This window comes from Melospiza georgiana, chromosome 8 (genome assembly GCF_028018845.1).
Source record: "Melospiza georgiana isolate bMelGeo1 chromosome 8, bMelGeo1.pri, whole genome shotgun sequence".
NCBI classification, from domain to species: Eukaryota; Metazoa; Chordata; class Aves; order Passeriformes; family Passerellidae; genus Melospiza; species Melospiza georgiana.
In genome coordinates this window covers 24883399-24904133 of record NC_080437.1, presented here as the reverse complement: position 1 = coordinate 24904133, position 20735 = coordinate 24883399, and the positions used below count along the sequence as shown (strand labels likewise).

Genomic DNA, 20735 nt, shown 5'->3' with positions numbered 1-20735 from the left:
TCAGTGAGCCTATTTATTATAAAGAGTTTCTGCATGGTTGTGACATCTGTTGTTTGCCCTATACTGTTGGTGAGGCTTTGTCATGGCAGGGTTATTGCTGCAGCACAGCTGAGGAAGAACAGCCCAAGGGGAAGTTTGAGACACCTAGGAAAGAGAAGCAAGTAGAAGCCTGGGTGAAAGGCAAGGAGCAGCAAAAATCTTTCTTTGAAAAAGGATGTGGGATAAGACAACATGGGGTAAGGATGAAAACATGGGACTGGTGCATTGTTTGACTGAGTGTTTTGGAGACTGCAGCAAACTCTTGGACATGAATTCCTATTATAAAGCTGACCTCCTGGAATATGTACGTGGTACAGCAGTTGCTTTAGTTTCAGCAACTAAGCAGATCCTTGCCAGAATTTCCTGGCAGCATGCTTTTTGGGAAAAGAGCTGTCTAGCGATTCCAAGGGGAAGCGTGCAGAGATGAGCAGACTGTTCAAAATCAGCAAAAACACTGACTGTGCTGCTTGCAAACAGAACATTTTTTCCCATACAACTCTTCTACTAGGACCTAAACAGTCAAGATCTTTTTTCTTTTCTTTCTTTTAGAAACAGAGGGGCTCAGTATCTGCTAAAAAAGACAAAGAAACAAAACAGGCACAAGCAATATATGAATGCTCACTCATTACCAGTGCTGGGCTGCTGTACAGTACCTACATCACCCAAGACCAGCTGAAGTCCTCCAACTTCTAAATCCTCCAACTTTTTGCAAGCAGTGAGCAGTTGCCTGTTTCCATGCTCCATGATTCCTGAAGCATAGCGTACTATTTTTCCAACCACACAATGAAATATATTTTCTACAGCTGTGCTTGCTGTGTTTAGAGCCTCTGGAATAATTTAATGATTCCAAAGGCCAGGAGAGGCACAAGGATGGATGTCAGCAGACCTGGACTTAGTGTTCAGTCCACTTTATACTCTCAAACCTGGCAAAATCCAGAACCTCTGAGCCTAACTTCTTAGCCTGCAAAACACAGGAACTGCATTCCTCGATTACCTTCTCACCTGTATTTCGAAAAGTGAGATTTTGGAATGTCTAAGCAGTAAGACACCTGTCAGGCCTGGAAAAAGGCCAACATTGGAAAACTCCAGCAAATCACAATCACATCATAGAGACCTCAATAAAAACTGCTAGGAAGCAAAATCCAGTGGCTGCGGCCATTCTTCCCCTTGGGGACCATGAGTACTCTGGGGAGTCCAGCTAAATTGTTCAATGAAAATGCTGACCCAGCTCATCCACCACTCAAACATCTTTTCCTATATGAGGAAATGCAACAGTAAAGTACATTTTTCCATTTTATTATTATTATGTTTGAAGAAAATAAAAAAGACATAAAGCAGCTTTTGCCTCATCAGGCTACCAGCTACCAAGCTTAAGAACTAATTAGAACTTTACATAGTTATTAGACCTATATCTGTAAATCTGAATATAGTTTTACTATTTGGTAACACAGCACTGTTTTTATTTTTTTTAAGAGGTGGGTGGGGAATCTGAACTGGGTTGTTATCTAATTTTAAACATAGGCTGTCCACCTGCTTGGCATATCATATTCTCCATTCCTCCACTCCACCCCTTAACAAAATAATACCTTGATTTTACATCCTATTCCACTACCCTCAACGACTGGTTTAAAATTACCACAATCTTACTTGCTGCCTAGAATTGCTGAGATCAGCCATTTTCAAAGACAAACTTCCCTCAAATTCTGTAACAGGGAAAAAGGTCCTTTTTACAGGAAAAATTCCAAGTGGCCACAAAACAGGATCATGTTTCAGAACACATGTCCACCAAAGACCAACTAGTTTTCCTTTCCATTTCAAATGCCACCCTCCTCTGCTTCTTCTTCCCACAAAGCTGTGGTGGTAGATAAATACAGGATTTAATTCAACAGGACTAGCAAGAAGGTCTATTTTCAGGCACACAAAAGTCTGAAACACACACACTGGTGGTCTGAGAAGGTCAAGAGAAGCAAAAGCTTCTCAAAAGCTACTTCAGTACATGCATATGTTGGTTAAAATCAAAACAGAACAATCATGAAGCCACACATAAAAGGTACTGCTATGTTAACTGCTCACTAACCAGAAGTTATTATTAACTTTTTAAAAGCTGATCTATTCCCAAGCATGTAAAGCAGTTGCTCTCAACTGCTCATATTAAGACTACTTAAATTTACTATCACCACTTTTCACCTTGAAGGCCTTCAGAGTGCCTCAGCATATGTACCTATCAAAGATGCTCCACAATTGCTGAGCAGATAAGCTCTCAAGCCCTAGAATATGGGTTTAAAGGACATGCTCCCCCTATGACTCCTTCCCATCCAAAGGAAACTTTTTTCCTACCGTTTGGCAAAACAAGCTTTGAAAACATTAACTGATTTTATATCAGTGTTGGATGTTTGCCTGAATTTGCAAAAAGCCTAGAAAACAGGTCTCGTGTTTTAATTACTCCCCTCATTTTGATGTGGTGCACAATGCTCCCTGTGAGACAGAAGAAATGTGAACACACAGAAACCTATCTCCCCCAAGGAACCATCCAGCAGTGTGTATGACCAACATGTTTATTCCGTTCTCTCACTGTGACCTGTGAGTCTGCTCTAAAAAGAAGCCTTTAACATTCTGCCTCCTTCTAACAAAATCTGGTTTTGTCTTCCAAGAACTTTTATGATGCAGCCAGGCACTGCCAAGTATAAAGACAGCTAAACCATCCCATTAAAATGGCAGGGGGTTACTGCTTGGACCAGAGTGTTTGTATGCAATCCAACCAAGTCTCTCTTTAAAGATGTCCATGGGAGAAACATGGTGACCGTGCCACCAGTTCCACTGTGCAGCTGCACTCCACACTGCTGCTCAATTTAGATCCTGCTTATTAAGGAGCCTGTGAGCCTCTGCACACATGCAGCTTCTTCTAGATTCCCACCCACACAAATGCAAAACCAGGTTTGACCTTCCCCACTCTGCCCTGTCCGTGCATCCCCCTCTGGCCTGAAAAAATTCCTGCCATCTGTCCTGCCTGGGCTGCTGACTGCTACAGTCTGATCCAGGCACTCCAAGGCTCCAATACAGTCACGCCTGTTTCTCAGCCTGCTACAGTCCCTGGAGCTGCCCATGGCTCCCTAACCTGAATTGTTCACTGAACTGTTTGGACATTTTGGAAAACAAGTCTGCTGTAAAAGGTCTGCAATACATTAAAATCCTGCCATAAGTATTGACACAGCAGCCACTGGAGTCTGAGCGCAGTGTGTCTTGAAGATGCTTACTACAGAGTCCTGTTCAGTTTATAACCACATCCCCCATACTTCACTGGCTAATTTGAGAAGTAAAAGCATGTTTCTAGACTAAAGGATGAAGTGTCAGCTATTCCTGTCCTTGGATCCAGGTTAAGTAACAGTATTGTATGTATAACACATTTCCACACACAAGCTACTTTGGGAAAGTGAAACTGTGGGCACAACAGAGGGATTAAGTAGAAATCATAGTTGCATAAAAACTAGAAGATACCATTGAGTGTGGTAAGAAAGTATCTCCAGTCTCTAATGTAGGGCTACAATGTTCAGAGCACCACATTTCCAAATTCCAGGAGCAGAGATGCCCTCCCAGCCTAGGCTCAGGACAGTACAACAGTACAACACCAATGTTCAACTTTTTGTGTCCCTCCTACAGAAAGAAGACACCATCAGACTGAACAAGCTTAAGTTTTCCTTTAAAACTCAGCATTTATCACTTTCTTATGCTTTCAACTTCCCATTTTTCCATATATCTTAATCAAGTTTTGCTGACCACCTGCTCTGACCTCCCTGCTGCCATCTAAGGGGACTCAGCAGGTACAGTCACTCAGCCATTTGCTGGAAACTTTGCTATTTTTAAATCTCACATTTTGGGAAAAAGGAGGTAAGAAGGGTTGCAATGGGCAATGTGTGATCCTCACAGTAGAACATTCAGCCACTGCAAACCCACAGGGTTTACCCAAGACTCTCTCTGCACAAGGACTCTGAACGGTCCTGAAGAGAATAAGCACACTGGCCCTCCTCCTTGAAAGGACATCTTTAAAAAGATATACCAGATTTAAACTTGTTGTGCTTGCCAACAAAACCAACAGATAAAACCATGGAACCAATAGATAAGACACTGAATTAATTCCCTGTTTGAGTGTGTCAAGCTCTAGTGTTGTGTGTACGGCATTTCTCCCTCAAGCTGGTTTCCTTGCTCCTGTAGAATGTCATCTTGAGTACCCAAATCAGTGAGAAGAGTAAACAAGAGTGGCAAGATGAGCCATTACTCCTGAGAAAGCACCCACTGTGACAACCCTATTTCCTTGTCTCATCACATCAGCTCTGGATTGTGCTGCAGTGAAATGCAAAGGCAATGCACAACAAGGGCTGAATACAAAACCCCAGGGGACACAAGCCAGACCTGTAGTATGGTACAAGAGCCATGCAGGTTAGGAAGGGAAGCCATACAAAATGGAAGGACTTACACCAGAGTTCATAGTAGTAGTTGCAACACTGGGATTGTCCACAACAGTGGCCCGTTTCACATATGTAACTTTGATTGTTGACACCCATGCAGGTTTCCTTGTCCTAAAATTAAACAGACACACTTTTAAGATGCTTTGTCAGTATCTTTTGTAAATGTTTTACTTGATGATCTGCAAGCATTTGAAAAGTACAAGTTATGGTCTTTGGAAACTAAAATACATAAGGAGGTTAAAAGACATCTAAGGACCACCAAAAAACAAAGGACCATTCAGAAGAAAATCCCCATATCTCCAAACCCATGAGTTACACTGTTTTAGCATCTAGTCAGCACTGCTGTCTCATTATCCCTCTCCTTTTCCACTAAAAGTTACCACAGTTTGGGAGCCAGGCATTCTCTTAGAAGAAGAGATGACATTTATTCCACATTGTACACAATATCACTGTATTACTGGGGCTGAATGCCAAGTGGAGGAAAAGCATTCATAAAGGGAACATCATAATTTGAGAAAAGACTGCTTGGATTCATTTAGATCTAAGTGATAATTACAATATGTTCCTGCAAGATTCCTATCTAAAATGATTTCTTCATAATTAGCCATGTGCTTTATGGAAGATCAGCATTCCTGTAAAACTTCTTCCTGGAATAGAAAGTAGTCCAGAAGCAGAGCCAAATCAGCTGTAGCAAATCACCCAGCAGGTCCTCAAGACACCTAACATGGAAAAGGTCTATGCTGTGAGGTCTCAGTTCCCCACATGGTGCACCACTTCTCAGAAGTCTGTGTTTTCCTGCTAGTCTGAAAATATGGCTGGAAAAAAAGTATAAAACACAAGAAAACAAAAGCATTTTACAGGCAGTGGTTTGTACATCCTCTATTAGGTTTTGGAGCAACATGTGAGTTCAAAGAACACTATGGAATTTAAGAAACAAAAAAATTTGTTTCTTAAATTATTTAATTAATTTCTTAATTCAATTAAAACCACTGTAACAAAGTTTTTATTTTCACTTTCTTTCACTTGAAGTCTATTTCAAGGAAACGAAGATGTGGGTAGGCTTATACTGAAAGCTGTGTTGAAAAAAAAATAATTTTGGAAGTATCAACTTGCAAATAAGAAAACACCAACCCACTAAAGCCCAACAAAACCCCACCAGTAGGTGACAGGGATGCAAATTTGTGGATCCCAGCACTGGCTGAACTGCACTATTCTTCTCATTTATGTGAGTCCACCACAGCCACACTACTCACAAACTTCTATGGAGCCACCACACATGCAAAATACCAAGTGCATTTTAATGCTGAACCATCTCACTGAACAAGTGATGTGAGGCAGCAGCTTCAGTGCAGAAGAGTCCTGCACTACGTTTTCAGTTTATTTGGGGATCTGGAGGAGAACCAGCACTTCCCCACCACACAGCACGCAGGTTGGAGCCACATCTCACCAACACAGGTCTCTCACCTAAGCACCCAAATTACAGAAGCAACATAACTCCTAAGAGCAGAACAACCTCCTGCCATCTTTTCTCCTAAGAAGTCACACCAACTTTTGATCATGTGAGGGCACAATTCAGCTAACACAACTCAGCATATGATGTACTGCTTCCCATTCTTCCATGGATAGCGTTATTTCCACAAAAGGCTCCAAAAACCACCTTTAAAATGCACCCAAAGAGGCAACAAGCTGGAGGGGTCTGCCTCTATTTTTCAGGAAGAGGCAAACATTTTGCTGGACAGACCAGTCCAGAACTACTACAGGCAGCTAAAGAAACATTTGGTTCTTGAGATGTTGGCATGCCTTGAGATGTTGGCATGTCAGAAGTAGAAAAAACACCATTTTCCTATACGGTAAAGAGGTGTTTCCATCTCTAACTGATGGCAACTATTCGGAGACTTTGCTGAGCCAGCACAGAATTTTCTGCTTCAAGCCTGCTACTTATTCCAAAAATAGTAATTTTAGCCAGCAAAAGAACTAGAACTAGGACACTTCTATTATCTGCTCTTATTAGTTTATTTACATTTTTCCTCATTTTTGTTTGCTTTGCAGAGCTAATGTAAGTGATGAACAGCATAGATTTTGGCTCTCATATGAAGACAATTGAGAAATTAAGATGCCATTGCAAAACTGCAATCCTGTTGATAATGCTCAAGTCAGAGAATGACTAGCTGAGGTTTGTGGTTGTGACACATGAAGATCAGTGTGACCTGTTGAACCAGCAAATGAATCACATGGAGCTGGTGAAAAACCAGTCTCACAGTGCTATTTTATGATCTTCTCTGCATCACCACACTTGATCCATCCTTGACCACTTCTGGCTTACTCCCCAAAAATTTCATCCACTCAGTTTTGCCTACTTCAAAGAGCAGCAATGAGGAACAAATCAGTGTCTTGGGGGAGCAGCAACTCATAACATTTTCAACTATATTTTTCCCACTTAAAAACTTGGAGCACTACTGATTTCAGAGACTTTCATCACACCATCCTTTTATTTGAACTTACTGACTCCCTCTTGCCAACTTCATTATATTTGAAATGACTTTTCCACACATGCTTACGTGCAGGGCTGCTCCTTGTTAACCCAGCTGGCCAACACGTGTCAGGACATTCTCAATAGAGGATCCTGAGCAGCTAGGATGGTGTTCTGCAGGTTCCTCCTGGAGATCAAGTCTCAGGCAACATCCTGCTTCCCATCTAGAGCAGAGTTTATATCTTACTGCCCATTCTTTATACACTGACCAAGACAAATGCTCTTCCCCGCTAATGTTCATGTGCTTGTACCTTCAAATAGTCCCACAGCTGGGGTTCTGAAGTCCTTGCAGTACCACCAGCCACACTCCTCAAAGTCCAAGCAGCTCATTTTGGAGCCTTTCTGCTGACCTCTGCCAGCTCAGCCACCAAGAGGCTTTTGGGAACATGGAGCTGTCAGACCCGGGGGCCACAGACTGGGGGCGACCCAGAACTGTCACCCTTAATTCTGTGACTTAATTAAGTCACAACTTAATTCTGTGAAACTGTATTTCCAAACAGTTTCACAGAATTAAGGAATAATTTGGTTTGGAAAGGATCCCAGCAGGTCACATGGTCCTACTACTGCATGGCATGGCTACCTCTTAACACTGGGTTACACAGCCTGGCCCAGGGAAAGAGATAAAAGGTAAAGGCCACAGACCTTCACAATTAGAAGTCTACTAGGGAAAGATTCTGGCACAGGGAGAGCATTGTTTTGGGATATGTTATAGGTGACTCCTTTGGAACAAGTGTTTGTCTCCTTTCCTCTTTTAAGTCAAGACTCATTTCTGTGAAAAGCTGAGCCACTGTACAGTTTGCTCCTTTTCTGCAAGTCAAGGAACAGGTTATGTAGAGCCACCCTGGCCATGACAGAGACCATGACACTCTTTGTTAGGAAATTTCTATTTACTTCCAACCTCTTGGATCTGACTTCACTTTCTATTTAAATCTCAGGCTGTACTTTTCATACCAGCAGCATTTTATTATTTCTACTTCCTTCTCCCATGCATTCTTTGTGTGATAGGCTGCCAAACTAACTACTTAAGATATATCAGCAATACAGTTATCTAGAGTCTAAATGTCTCCTGGAAACAATATCCCAAGTGCTTGTGCTATGAAGTGTACTATTCCCTTTTTCACACTAAGAGCCATACAAAAGGCACGGGGCTGAAAGAGTAATTTTATAGAAAAAGAAAAAATAGATGGTGGAAAAAACTCTCATAGAAGCAAAGCTGGAGCAGTCATATTTTATTGACCTGCCTTTGTTTTTAACTTCCACTGCAGACAGCACTTGTAATGGTAATTTTTAGTCATTCTTACTAGCGTGGAGTTTCTATTAAACTATTACAGAAGGGTATTGGAATATTTTTAAGGTAGCCTTAGGAAAACAAGGAAGGGGAGGGCTTCTTTCCAAAAGCACTTTCTTCCCCAACAGCCAGTGGCTATTACATTCCAGAGTGGGCTTCCCTGCTGAAGGAGAGTCTCGTTTTCTTGTTGTCCAGGCAAGCAAGCACATCCCTCCCCACCATCCTTTGTTCAGTTAACTGTAGACGCCTCCAGGCAGGATTACTAAGCAGGATCTACATGGGTCTGCTCTCAAAGAGCATTCAGCCCCATTAGAGCAGAATACTCTTGTTTCACAACTAAGAAGCCAGAACATGCTGTTCATTATCTCCCACCTGCAAATCCTAGGAGATTCCCAGTTAGTTTCAGGGGATTCACTTTGTCCTGTAAATCAGCACGTACCCTAGGCTGCATGTTGTATCACTGCCTCCTGGTACCATCCTAGGAGTTGGTCTGAGAAACTGGAATCACTCAGTCCCTGACACACAAAAAGCCAGAGTGTTTGGGAGAACACTGCAGACGTGGAGCCTGTGTTCCCTCCCAGTCCAGTCCAACAGAAACAATCTGTGATATGTGGTACAGGCTCTTGTCATGAAACTGGTTGAGCTGGGAAGATCTTACCTGGTGCATTTTGAGAGTCTCTTCATATAAGATGGGGCATTTTGGATTAGTTTTCACATGTCATAAACTTTATAAAGTAACAGTGAATAAGATTCTTTTTCTTATTTTCTTGTTGATATTTGGCATTTGTGATAAACCCACAACCATACTGGTAACTCTGCAACTCTGCCAGTAGTCCACTTTTGCTGTCAAGTGCTTTTACAAATAATCCTTAAAATATCCAGCAGCGGCAGATATAAGAGAACTCAAGGCAGTGCTGTATGTTGTCACATCTGAAGCCACAGCAAACAGTAACGTCAGTGCCAAGGAAAAAAGCCAATTATTCTCTTCACCTTCCACTCAAGTATTAGACCTTTACTGGAGGTCTGTGTGACAAATTAAAGGTCAAAATCTGGGGCACAATCAAGACAAGAGCCATTCATGAAGGTCTGAAGGTTGACTGTGCTGCAAGGAAAGATGGAACAGACCTCCTTACCCTACTTTTGTAAAGGTTCTCAGTGGTAAATTGTTAGTTTAAGAGCTGTAAATCTGTTAGGATTTACTATGTCTGAAGCCAATGTTGGAAATGAAGGAAAATAACTGATTGACAGTGGAGTTCCATCATAATAAAAGGATCAAGGCACTTCTCTCTTTTCTACTCTCAAAAGTCAGCAGTTAACCTGGGCACATACTGTTGCTAAGTCAGAAGGGAGAAAGATGAAGATGAGCAAATTCCAGGCTAGCATGGCTCTTTTCCAAGCTGAAAATTAATATGTGCAACTACAGCAACAAACATCACAGCCCACACTCAGAAGTGCATAGTTGGCAGCCAACAACCTACAGAAGTTGACTCCTCAGTTGACATTAATCAGGTAACCAAAACCAGCAGCAGCCAGTATCACAAAATCTAATAATCATTTTAGCTTTTTGCTCTGTCTCCTCTTTCCACAGAATTCCTGACTCCATTACCCTAAATATGAGCACCTTTATATGGCCTCAATGTGTCATTCAAACTGGCAGACTATCCATTCATCCTAACCTTGGTAATACCCTGGGAAACGCTTGGAAATGTGACTTGCATTTACTTACAGCAGTTTATAGGCCATTCCTGTCTCCTACTATACCCAGTTTTTTTTACCTACTCTAATTCCCTAATTTCTCCAAATTTCACTACAGCATTTGCCAAGGCACTACACAGCAAATTACTATTTTAACAGGAAGAGATGGAGAGTTACTACAGGATGAGAGGAGTAAGTAAAGGCCTGAATAAGAGGAATACAGACAGAGGGACTCAGAGAAAAGCCCAGCAACAGGATGAAGGGAGACTGCCAAAATGGCATCTGCAGAAGGGCAAGATACAACTGGTTTTAACAGGGCTTGGGCTCCACGTGTGACCACTCCAGACCTTCTGATTTCACAGCTCTCATAGGGACTTTGGTAATAAGCATCTATTTAGTAACAAATCAAGATCCTGACCTAGTTATTTCAGTAATCTCATTAATCGCAGGCAGCAGTCCCTTGCTCTCAGTACCCAGCCACACCCAAAACAAGCAGGATGGATGTAAGCAAGTTACACTATCCTCAGAAAAATGCATTGAAGTTTGTATTTTGAGTAACTCACAATCAGTATTTGAACCATATATATTCTTTAAGCATTCCGAGTAACAGAATGGAAGTGGTTGTCAGTATATTAAATATGTCAGAAACAACTATTTGATATCCACTATTTACCAGTTCCCACTAGGTTGTTACTCAATCTCACATATCAGACTATCACTAGTGTTGGTTAGCAAAGTGCATCAGCAACAGCTCATGAGAATGCAAACACAGAACTACCAAAGAAAATGATCTCTGTCTGATAAGGCACTTAAGGGGTAGTAAGTTAAAACTGCTACTGAAAATACTAGGCTGGAATGCCCAATCTTGCCACAGGGTTTACAACAACTCCTGGTTTACCAGCAGCCCCCCAGTTCCTAATCAAAGTTAATCCTAAACTCAGGAGATCCTTTCGGAGAAGGACAGCAGGTGGGATCACAGCAAGGACAGGCAGAACTGCTGGGGAACCCGGGGTCACCAGGGCATCTCAGGACCCACAGACACCGGTGTGGCTGAGCCCTCACCAAAGCCTCCAGACATCTCCTGCCTTCACAAACATTACACCTGTGAGTCCTCTGGAACATAAAAGCAAAAATCCACCATCTGAGCAAGTGTCATGCCTTTGGTGGGTTCAATTTAACAAAAACACCCAAGACTGCCACAGATGAAAGTGGCTTTGACTGCTGGGAGTTACTGGAACCTCAAGTGCCAGGCTCTGCCAGCACACCAGGGGATAGATTCCTGTAAGCCTGCCTTATGACAGACAGCTGAGGCCAGGAAATAAATCAAGTCTGGACACTTCTTCTTAAGTCACCCACCACAAATTTTGTTTTGCGGAATGTGGGGGTAAAAAGTGTAGTAAGTGCAAATATGCAAACACTTTAGAAGTATAATAAGTGGGGGAGGAATGATGCCTCTGAGCTGTCTCAGGCACAATAAAGATCTCCAAAATGGGAATTCTAATCCACAACATTTATTGCTTCACTAATGCCAGCATCAGGAGAATTATATTTAGATCACCATGATTAATCAGCCACAGCAGACCCATCCTCACCCCCAGCAGATGCAGAACCTCCAAGGTTTTATTACCTTTATCTGAGGAACAAATTGGTTTGTTGCATCCATTTATCCTGAAGAAATACTTCAACTATCTTTAAAGGGACACTCTCCTTTCACAGATCATGGACACTTTGATATATTTCAATAAGAGCTGGTTTGTTTCATTTTTGTTTACTGCAAGTTTCAATTTCAGATTCTGACAACTACACATTAGTGTTTTAAGCACCATATGTTTACTTCCTCACTCCTTGCTAGAAGCTTCCCAGCTGCAATCCTCAGCCCTCTCACATTAAAGATACACACTTCTAGACTTCTAGGAAATTACAGCTTTGAGGAGGTCATCTTGCACTTTGTTGGTCTAAACCACCAAACAGAAGACCACGCTGAAAACCTCAAGCAGTTAAAATTAAAACCGAAAGCATTTGGAATCCAACTTCTTCTTTTACTCTTTTTCCTTTTTCATTTCTGCAGTAAACTAGGCGAATGTATTTGAGCTACCGTCTCCAACCTTAGGAGGAAATGCTCACTCAAAACTAAAAGCAGAGATCCCCTACAATCATGTTTCCTTGGATGGGAGCTTTAAACACCCACACTGCACTGATGTCATATAGTGCTGACCTAGCTTTTCAGGCATTTAAATATCATCCTCACTGCAACAATAAAAAAAACCCAAATCAACCAGACACCTTACTTTTACCAGGTGTTTGGCAGTCCATCTGCAATGCTACAACGCTGCTGGCTCCCAAGGAAGAAATGAAGGCAGATCCAGGGAAAGCAGCTGTTCAGTGCAGTCCAGGGGTGCAGAGGAAAGGGTGCTGGTCCTGGGGAGCCAAAGGTCTCACTCTGATCCTTCCACCCTCACACACAGCTCATGGGAGGGCACCACACCCAGCACCTCTTCCCTGAGACTGCAGCCCAGGATCAGCATCCCTTGCGTTGAGTGAGAACAACAAAGGGCATCCCAGACAGCCAAGTGTTTACAGTCTGAGTGTACCAAGTAAAAACCAAGACACAATGGAGGTGCTGAGATGTTCCTGAATTCCTCCCCTACTTTCAATTAAACAGTACTGTTCAGTAATAACCCTTGGAAAAATAAATTTCTGAATAATATTTCCATGTAGAACACACTGACAAACACTTTTTTTTTTAAAGACTAAAAATTATTAAAACTAAGAAAAGTGCAAGCAGCTCTTTCCCACTATATCCTTTATCAGTGGATAAAAATAGTCAACTTTGCTCTTGTGTTCTTGAGGCAACACCTTTTCTTCCTGCTTCCTGTAAATGCCTCTATTGATGCCAAAAAGTTACCCAGCAGAGAAAAAAGTACCATCCATCCACTGAGACAACCAGATGTTCACTGTTCCAGCAAATGAAGCCAAATTACACCTAACTTCTACTTTTACACCTTATGCAGCACCCCAGCTGCACTGAACGCATCTCTGAAACAAAATGGATTATTTAAAAACAGGAACTTTAGAGAAGAACACATCTGTGAGTCTCAAGCAATCTCAGCATTGAAGCAGCTACATCTCACTGCAATTTGAGAGTTACCTAAAGCCATTCAGCCTTTGTGCCTGAATTTCCCCCTCTGGTTCAGTTCCTAGTTTTTAAGGCAAGTCTCTTTGCTCTGAGTGCTAACAAGTGAACTATTATTTATAGCTATTGCACCAATCACAGAAGGTCATTGTGCTAGAGGTAGTTTCTTATGTAAAACTCTTTTCGGATGGGGGGGTGGGGGGGTGGGGGTGGGGAGAGAGCTGCATTTCACCAAAACTGAACTGATAAGGAAAAAGAGACAGCACTGTTTACTCAGCAGCGCGTCGAAGCCTTTTAGCACTGATAAACAACTGAAAGTAGGTGGTTTAACGCATGTTATGGTCCAATCTCGACTTCTTAATGTTAAATTAGAAACTGCAAGCAGCACTCTGATATAATTCAGTATTTATTGTGGATTACAGATCACAGCAGTGCTGGAAAGAGTTTACAGTTAGATTCTCCTACAGACGTGCCTCCCAAACCAAAAAAAGGTTTGCTCTCCCCAGCCTAGGAACACATAGTTGGCACCTCCTCCAGCAGAGAGCAGCTGGGCAGTTGCTACCATTTCTCATTCCACTCGATGTTACCAGCTATTAAATTATCCCAAGTTTCTTGTTCAAGCTCAAACTCTCGCAAAACAATTTTAAAATCACCAAGCTGTGGGTCACAGCATGATGCCATTTTCCATTTGGTGCCTTTTGTTAGAGACGGGACACACACACACACGTATATACCTCTCCCTGGGTATTTTCTGGGATTTTTTCCCTGGTTTTTCTTTATTTTTTTTTTTAATCCACAGTTTTACATACAAAATCATGCCTGTACAAGAAAAAAGTTCAAAGTTTGGCATGTTTTTAAGAAATGCAAACGCAATTTCATTTAAAGGACTGTGGAAAGCACCCTAAAACCGAACGGCACAAAGAGCCTCCCTGCTCAAAGCCTCCAACAACAACAAGGAAGTTCCTATCCCCGGCTCACAGTTTTGCTCCTTCCTTGCTAATAAAAAGCGTCTCTCACACAACTGTGCTCTCCGATCACACACCACGGGTGGGGAAGTGCTGATTGTACAGTTCCGTTTTGGGAAAGTCAGAAATCATATCCTTAGAGGTGGGGGAAATAAACATAAAAGTAATCGGTCACATCCTCCACCTGAGCAAGCAGCTCCCACCGCACTTCAGCCGGTTGGTTACCTGTCTGAGACCCAGGAGGAAAGGCATTCTGCAGGCTCATCCTCCACGCCAGCACATGGGAAGGCAGGAATTTAAAGCCCCACAGCAACCATTTCTTCATCTGCTGTGGGCAGCCCGCTCCTCCGATCCTATTTAAACCAGGGCTTCCTCAGCTGGGAATGCTAAGTAAACAGGGTCCTGGGACACTGCACGCACTCGCTGGCTCCCCCTCCTCCTCCTCCCACTCCCTGTGACATATCTCAGACGCAGCCCAGCCGGGGTGTTTGCAAGGGGGAAATGACATCAGGCCGGGCAGCTCTGAAAAAAAGCCCCAAAAAACAAAACAAAAAAACCCTGCCCCAAGCAAAAAAACTAAAACAACCCCCCAGCACAAAAGCACACACACACAAAACCCCCAACACAAACAAAAAAAACACCACGCCCCCACAAAAGGAAAAGAAAAACCACACCAAAAGGCAGCCCTGATCCTTAAGAGTGCTGAGCTGCTGGGTGACACCAGGCAGGTCGCTGCAAACGGGACCTGTCAGGGAGCCCTGGTGGAGCAGAAGTGCAGAAGCGCTCTCCTCACTGCTAAGGGGTGCTGCAATGGAGGGCGATGTATTAAAAATGTTGTCATGAGCCACCAGCGTGGTGATGATTAAATCTCGCTAAGCAAAAATAGACAGTTCATCTATTTCTGAGGAGAAAGTCAAGTTTGATGGTGCCTGCTGGACAGCACTGGAGTCCTAGATGCCACCACAATTGTTTTCCCGAGTACCTGCAGACCCTGAGGACCTGGGTAATCTTCACAGATTCAAAGCACTTCCCAGCCACCTTCTGCCTACCACAGTTCCACTTTTTCTGACTCATAGCACCGTTCAACTCTCAGCCCCTGATAACAGTTGTCCCTCTAAAGAAACAGCAACAACTTCCCTGATTTCAGAAGGATCAGGATTGGACCCTTCCAGCATCAGACAGGTGATGGGAAGAGTTTCAAATCCACCTCTCCCCAAGGAAAATCTGACTAGCCTTGTCAAAAGGTTTCTCATTCTACTTGAGCTCATTTCACATTTTCATGCCAAGGGGCAATTAAGCCTTATAAACAAATTTATCATCCGGTGCCCAGGATGGCATGTCTTGTTTGTCCTCCCCCAAGCAAGGAGTACAGCAAGTTCCACAGTGGTGCAGAAGATGACACTGCAGAAGGTAATCTAAATTTAACTTCCTTTTCTACCTCCACTTTGAAAGTTCAGCAACCTCTTTTTTTGTGCTTCTCTTTAATCAGCAGCTGTCCTCGTCTGTCGGGGAGGGGGAAGTCTGGGACACCACTGCCACTCCCATGTGCCCCAGCAGCAGCTCCATGGATATTTGACAGAGGACAAACTCCCCTGGCTTTTGACCTCTTTGGCTTTGGAGTCCAACAAATTAAAATAAATGACAAGGGAAGGAATATAGTTTTTTTTTTGCATAGTGAGTTCACTGAATGCCTTTTTTAGTAGCAGTTTTATTAGTAATTTCAGTACTTCAGGAGAGAGAGAGAAATCACATACAATTCTTGCAAATGCTAATTAGAAACGAGAAAAAAAGAAAAGAGGAAACTAAAAAAAAAAAACAGAACAGACACCCCTTGCCACCCAACAGCTAGACAGCTTTCAGCAGTGTCAGAAAAAGACACCCATTTTGCACATGCCAGAACCACTCAGTGACCACCACTGCTGCCTCCTCTCAGTCCAGCCCAGAGTGGTTTCCCAAATGAGAACCTCACTCTGTGTGTCCTCTCCACAGCTGGACTGGGAGACTACACACAAGCATTACTTATTTTTACACCAATTTCAAGGTACCATCTAAAAATGCTGTTTAAGGGTAAGCACATCCCTGATTTCCCTAAGAGAAAACAAGCAAGGAAGCAATTTCCTGGAGGATACAAAACATCAGTGTTAAATAGCATCAGCCAGGCAATGGGATTTTCCAGCTTTTGTGCTCTTGGATCAAACTAACTCTCAATCTTTGCTTTTCCAATTCTATGGACAAACAGCAGTGATATAAAAGGGCAGCTTTCTGTTTTAGTAATCTGTTCTGTGGCCTCGCACTGGCCTTTGAAACATCCGATTTTGGCTGCTGCTATCCAGAGCTGTGGACCAGGCAGATCCCAGGGCTGAGCTAATGCAGCAGTTTCTAAATCCCTACTGGCAGAAGAAATCTAACTTTAACCACACGCCTCTTCCCCAGCACACACTCAAAAGGCAAAGCATCATTCCAGATCTAAGACAACTTGTGAAGGACTATCAAAAGCAGGAACTTGGCGGAAAAGCAAAAGCATCCTAATTTATGTGTGAATTTAGCAATCCTGGAAAGACTGACACAAAAAAGGTGGTTTGCAAGCAAGCATTACCACATTGGACTGCAGCAGGAGCAGCCACCTCTCTTGCAGTGACAGCAGCCAGTAACATGCTCCACAACTGTGCTATAGGTGACTACGGAAAAAACCCTGTAGAGGGACAGAAAAAAAAAAAAAAAAAAAGAGCTGGACAAGGTAGCTCATACCCTTATAAAACACTAATCAACACCCTTAGAACCTCTGCAAAACACCTAGGTTCTCCTAATCGTTGCAATTGCTTTGGATATACCAACTGGTATCCTTTTACCCCCTTCTCTTTTTTAAGTTCATAAATTCTTGCCCCAAAGCACTGCCTGGTGGCAGTGAGTTTCATAGATGGTGGTTGTGAACAAATAGTTTCTTTCATCAGGAATGAATTCACCACCTTCTAATTTGACTTTCATATTATTAGCAGGTGGGAACAGAAGTCCTCATCCATCTTCTCACCCATTCATTACTCTGTACCTGTTAGCTATCTTCTTATAAAAGATATCAATCTTCCCTATCCTCTTAATGTAAAATCTTATCCCAAAGCCTTCAGCTGCTCATTGTCCATTTCCAAAACCCTTCTAATTTTCTCCTGCTCTCGGCTTGGGGGAAACCAGAGCTGAAATAATAATTATTTTAATGAAAGCAAGAGCAGCTCTAAGGCAGAATCAGGACGGGTTCATTGCCTTTACACAAACCTGGAATTTAAGATCTGCAAAGGCTACACAAGAGTGCATCTATCTAAGATATAACGACAAAACAAACACAAGTTTTGTGTTTGTTCACACAGTTCCTCAATAAATGACTCTCTTGAGGGCTCTGAAAAGTCAAGACTAATGTCAAGACAGATTATGGGATCTACATTACTTTCAAAATTTGCTTGTTCAGGCAGCCACCAACCATTCTTTTTTGGCATGTCAGCATGGATCCCACCACAGAAAAATGGTGAGCAAGTTTCTACTGGAAAAAGAGGCCTCTAGGCATTACCAGCCTGTAATACTACTCCAGAACATGCCATCTGCCCCAAATATGATGTCCAGCAAAGGATGCTGCTCAGTACCTTCACAGGCCAACACTCTGTGCCTCATGACCTCAGATAGAACGTGCAAGTGAAACACATGATGGAAGTTGTTTGGGCCATTTCAGAGTTGCTTTCCATGTTTGATGGGAGATGTTTGCAAGCAAGTCTGATAACCAAGCAAGGTGCAAGCAAGTCTGATAACCAAGCAAGGTATAGTACTCATTTTGATACACCCTGAGGAGACCCAGTTGTGATAACACAATTGCAACAAAAATTGATGTGGTGCACCTCAAATCTGTCAGGCTTGAAGCATAGGCTGCTCTCAGTTGCTCCACTATTACAGTCCTAGGCAGAGAGAGGTTTTGAACAGTAAATACAGGTGATGTGTAATATCCTCCATTTAAACTTTAATACCACAGTTCTGCAGCTACATACACAGGTTGACCATAAAGTTGGAACAATTTTATCTAATTATTCTTCCATTTTCCCCAGTGCACTCTGTTATTTTCATGTTGATAAGAGGAGTATTTCTGGAGCACCATTTTGTTAGTCAGCCTGCAGCCCTGGGTGCTAGGACTGAGACTTCATAAATCTGGCACACACTCAAAACACACTGTGAAAGAAGCAACCTCAACGAAGGTGACTTTACCTTTCCCCGTCCTGGGTATAAATAAAAGAAAAAGGAAAGAAACATACAGAAAGGTGTAAAAGCAGATCTCTGTTTCTCTAGAATAAGACAATATCCAGGAACAACTGGATATTGTCTTATTCTAGAGAACAGCTAGGCTCCATCTTGACAGCAAATGTTCCAAAGGGACTAGTTTGCTAGCAAAACTAGCATGAGACACTGGAAGATGACCAGTGCTGGAAGAGCAATGCAATGCTAAATCTGCCTACAAACCATTTCTGTCTGCCCACCTGTGCACTTGTAGATCCCTGAAGAGTGAAGGGCAACTTCCCCACCCCAATGATAGCACTACAAGAACATGATGACTTTCCAGTGTGAGGGCCAGGTGTCCTGGGTTCATGTAACATACAGCATTGGCACTGCCTACCAAGAATGCCATCAACAAATTCCAGAGGACCAAGAAGAAGAGGTCAGGCTGGTAACCTCCCAGTACCTGCATGACCTAGAATATCTACTCTTTTGCTCAGGGGACAAATGGCCCAAAACAAACCTTTCACTCTGTCTAGTATTACTGTATTCTTCATGAGTGGAGTAAAGTGGGTCCCCCAGTCCACATGCACTTCAACTAAAGAAAAGAACACTGGAGTCATTGCATTTACTGTTTTTCAGGCCTAACTGTCTTAATCTTTTTTAGAGAAAGCAAAGAATAATTTCAGGAAAAGACACCATATCTGTTGGAACCGGCGTGTGAGTTAGCACTGCAACCAGTCTGATGGATCAATAAATTTTAATGTGCAACAAAGCACAAGGGCTTGCAGTGGTAAGAAGCTGTGCCTCTTCCCCACAGACCATCACTTCTGCCAGCTCAGTGATTCAGAAGTGCAAAAAACTCTTGCAGGGACAGTGCATTTCAACCTCACTGCTGTTACCTGTCTTTCTCTCTGAGTAACTGGTTGATCAGGGAGGATGAAACTCTATGCTTTAAAATATTCTCAGTGTTACTGAGAGCCCCAACAGCAACAGTTCATGCTTGATTCCAACTGACTCGATTCCGACTGAATCCCAAACAGCAATTGTTAGCCAAGCAAGCACAAATATGTGCCACATCTCCACCCAAAAGCCATGTGTAAGCCCTGAACTCAAGTAGTGTGCCCCACAGAGGAAGCCACTACCCACTCCATCATCTGCTATTTCAGTGAGAGCTTGTCCTCCTCTTCACTGCTCCTTTGTGGGTGAAGAAATGCCAGCAGTAAAGCACTTCCCTTTGCACTTTTGTACAGCAAGCAATCCTTCCTCTGAAGCTGCATTTTGTATTAAGCTATTCTAAGGGCACTCAGGGAAAGGGCAGGGAGCAGACAAGGGGTGGTTGTGGAGGACATACCCAAGAAGAGTCCTTTCCAAAACCCATCTGACAGAGGAGATAAAAGCAACCACATCCAGGCTGTTCAGACACTCCTGCCCACTCTGCTGTTCAGCTGATGGGAGAGTGGCAGCAATGAAAAGTTCAGGCTCTTCTCTGAGACCAAAATAGTTTTTTCTAAGTGTAGCTTGAGGTTTCCAAGCTACAACCTTGTTCCCACTGCTGTTTCTCCATGGAGCAGAAAATGATAGCCACAGGTCCAGCGTGCTTTTCTTCACAGCAACAGAGCTGTGGCCAAACCAAATGCAACTGTAATGCCAAAGTCTGTGTGAATCATCTACTTTTGTGTGACCACTCTAACACCCACACTGCCATCCAAGCCCAGGGGTGTTAAAAAGCTTCAAAGTCCATCACTGAGGCACAGAGGGACTAAAGGCTTGAAAGTGCCCTATTGAGAAGTGATGCTACGTGCTTCAAAATTATTGGGTTGATTCTACCCCTTTAGCATTCCCAGGTTTTTGGGTACCTGAAATGCCCAAATGAAGATGTCAGGCTTCACTTTTAGTCTGGAGTGTGTAATGAAGTCATGGTAAAACCTACTCAGCTTTCTTCTAAGCCTGCTGGGAGGGGGAGAAGGAGGAGGGAGTGGAGAGTTCAGCTGTTAAATATTTGAAGAGACTGCCACAGTGTATCCGGGGTGGTACAGGGACACCAGCTTGGCTCCCTGCTTTTTGGCAGTACAGCTCTTGTCTTCCTGATGCCCATGTATGCAAACAGGATTTAGGTAACGGCTCAGGAGGAGAGGATCTGCTCCAGACAGGGAAGAAGGCAGAGTCTGCAGACAGTAACAGGATCCCCTAAGCACAGAATTAAGACGGTAAGCGTCTGTGCTAGTTTTAGAGTCTTGCACCATGTGGGTACCAAAAATACAGTGTGTGCCCTTTGGTCACATCATCACAGACATGCATTGTCCCAGAGATGCTTACCAGCACAACCTTGATGGAGAACTTGGATGCCCTACTCTTACAAGTGCTATTTGATTTC

The 20735-nt window shown here is 43.0% G+C and overlaps 1 protein-coding gene across 2 annotated transcripts in view; it reads right to left on the bottom strand.

Annotated features, from left to right (window-relative positions):
* The window catches only part of WBP1L (WW domain binding protein 1 like), a 59151-nt gene that overhangs the window by 10050 nt on the left and 28366 nt on the right, over positions 1-20735 (bottom strand). Inside the window, exons 1-2 of one of the 2 annotated variants that reach the window (XM_058028851.1) lie at positions 14339-14444; positions 4511-4613 (exon numbers count right to left, since the gene is read on the bottom strand). In XM_058028851.1, the coding sequence (XP_057884834.1) occupies positions 4511-4613; positions 14339-14365 (130 nt within the window). In that variant the 5' untranslated portion in view covers positions 14366-14444. Of the gene's footprint in view, positions 1-4510; positions 4614-14338; positions 14445-20735 lie in introns of those variants that run through there. The other variant, XM_058028850.1, reaches the window with a different exon arrangement.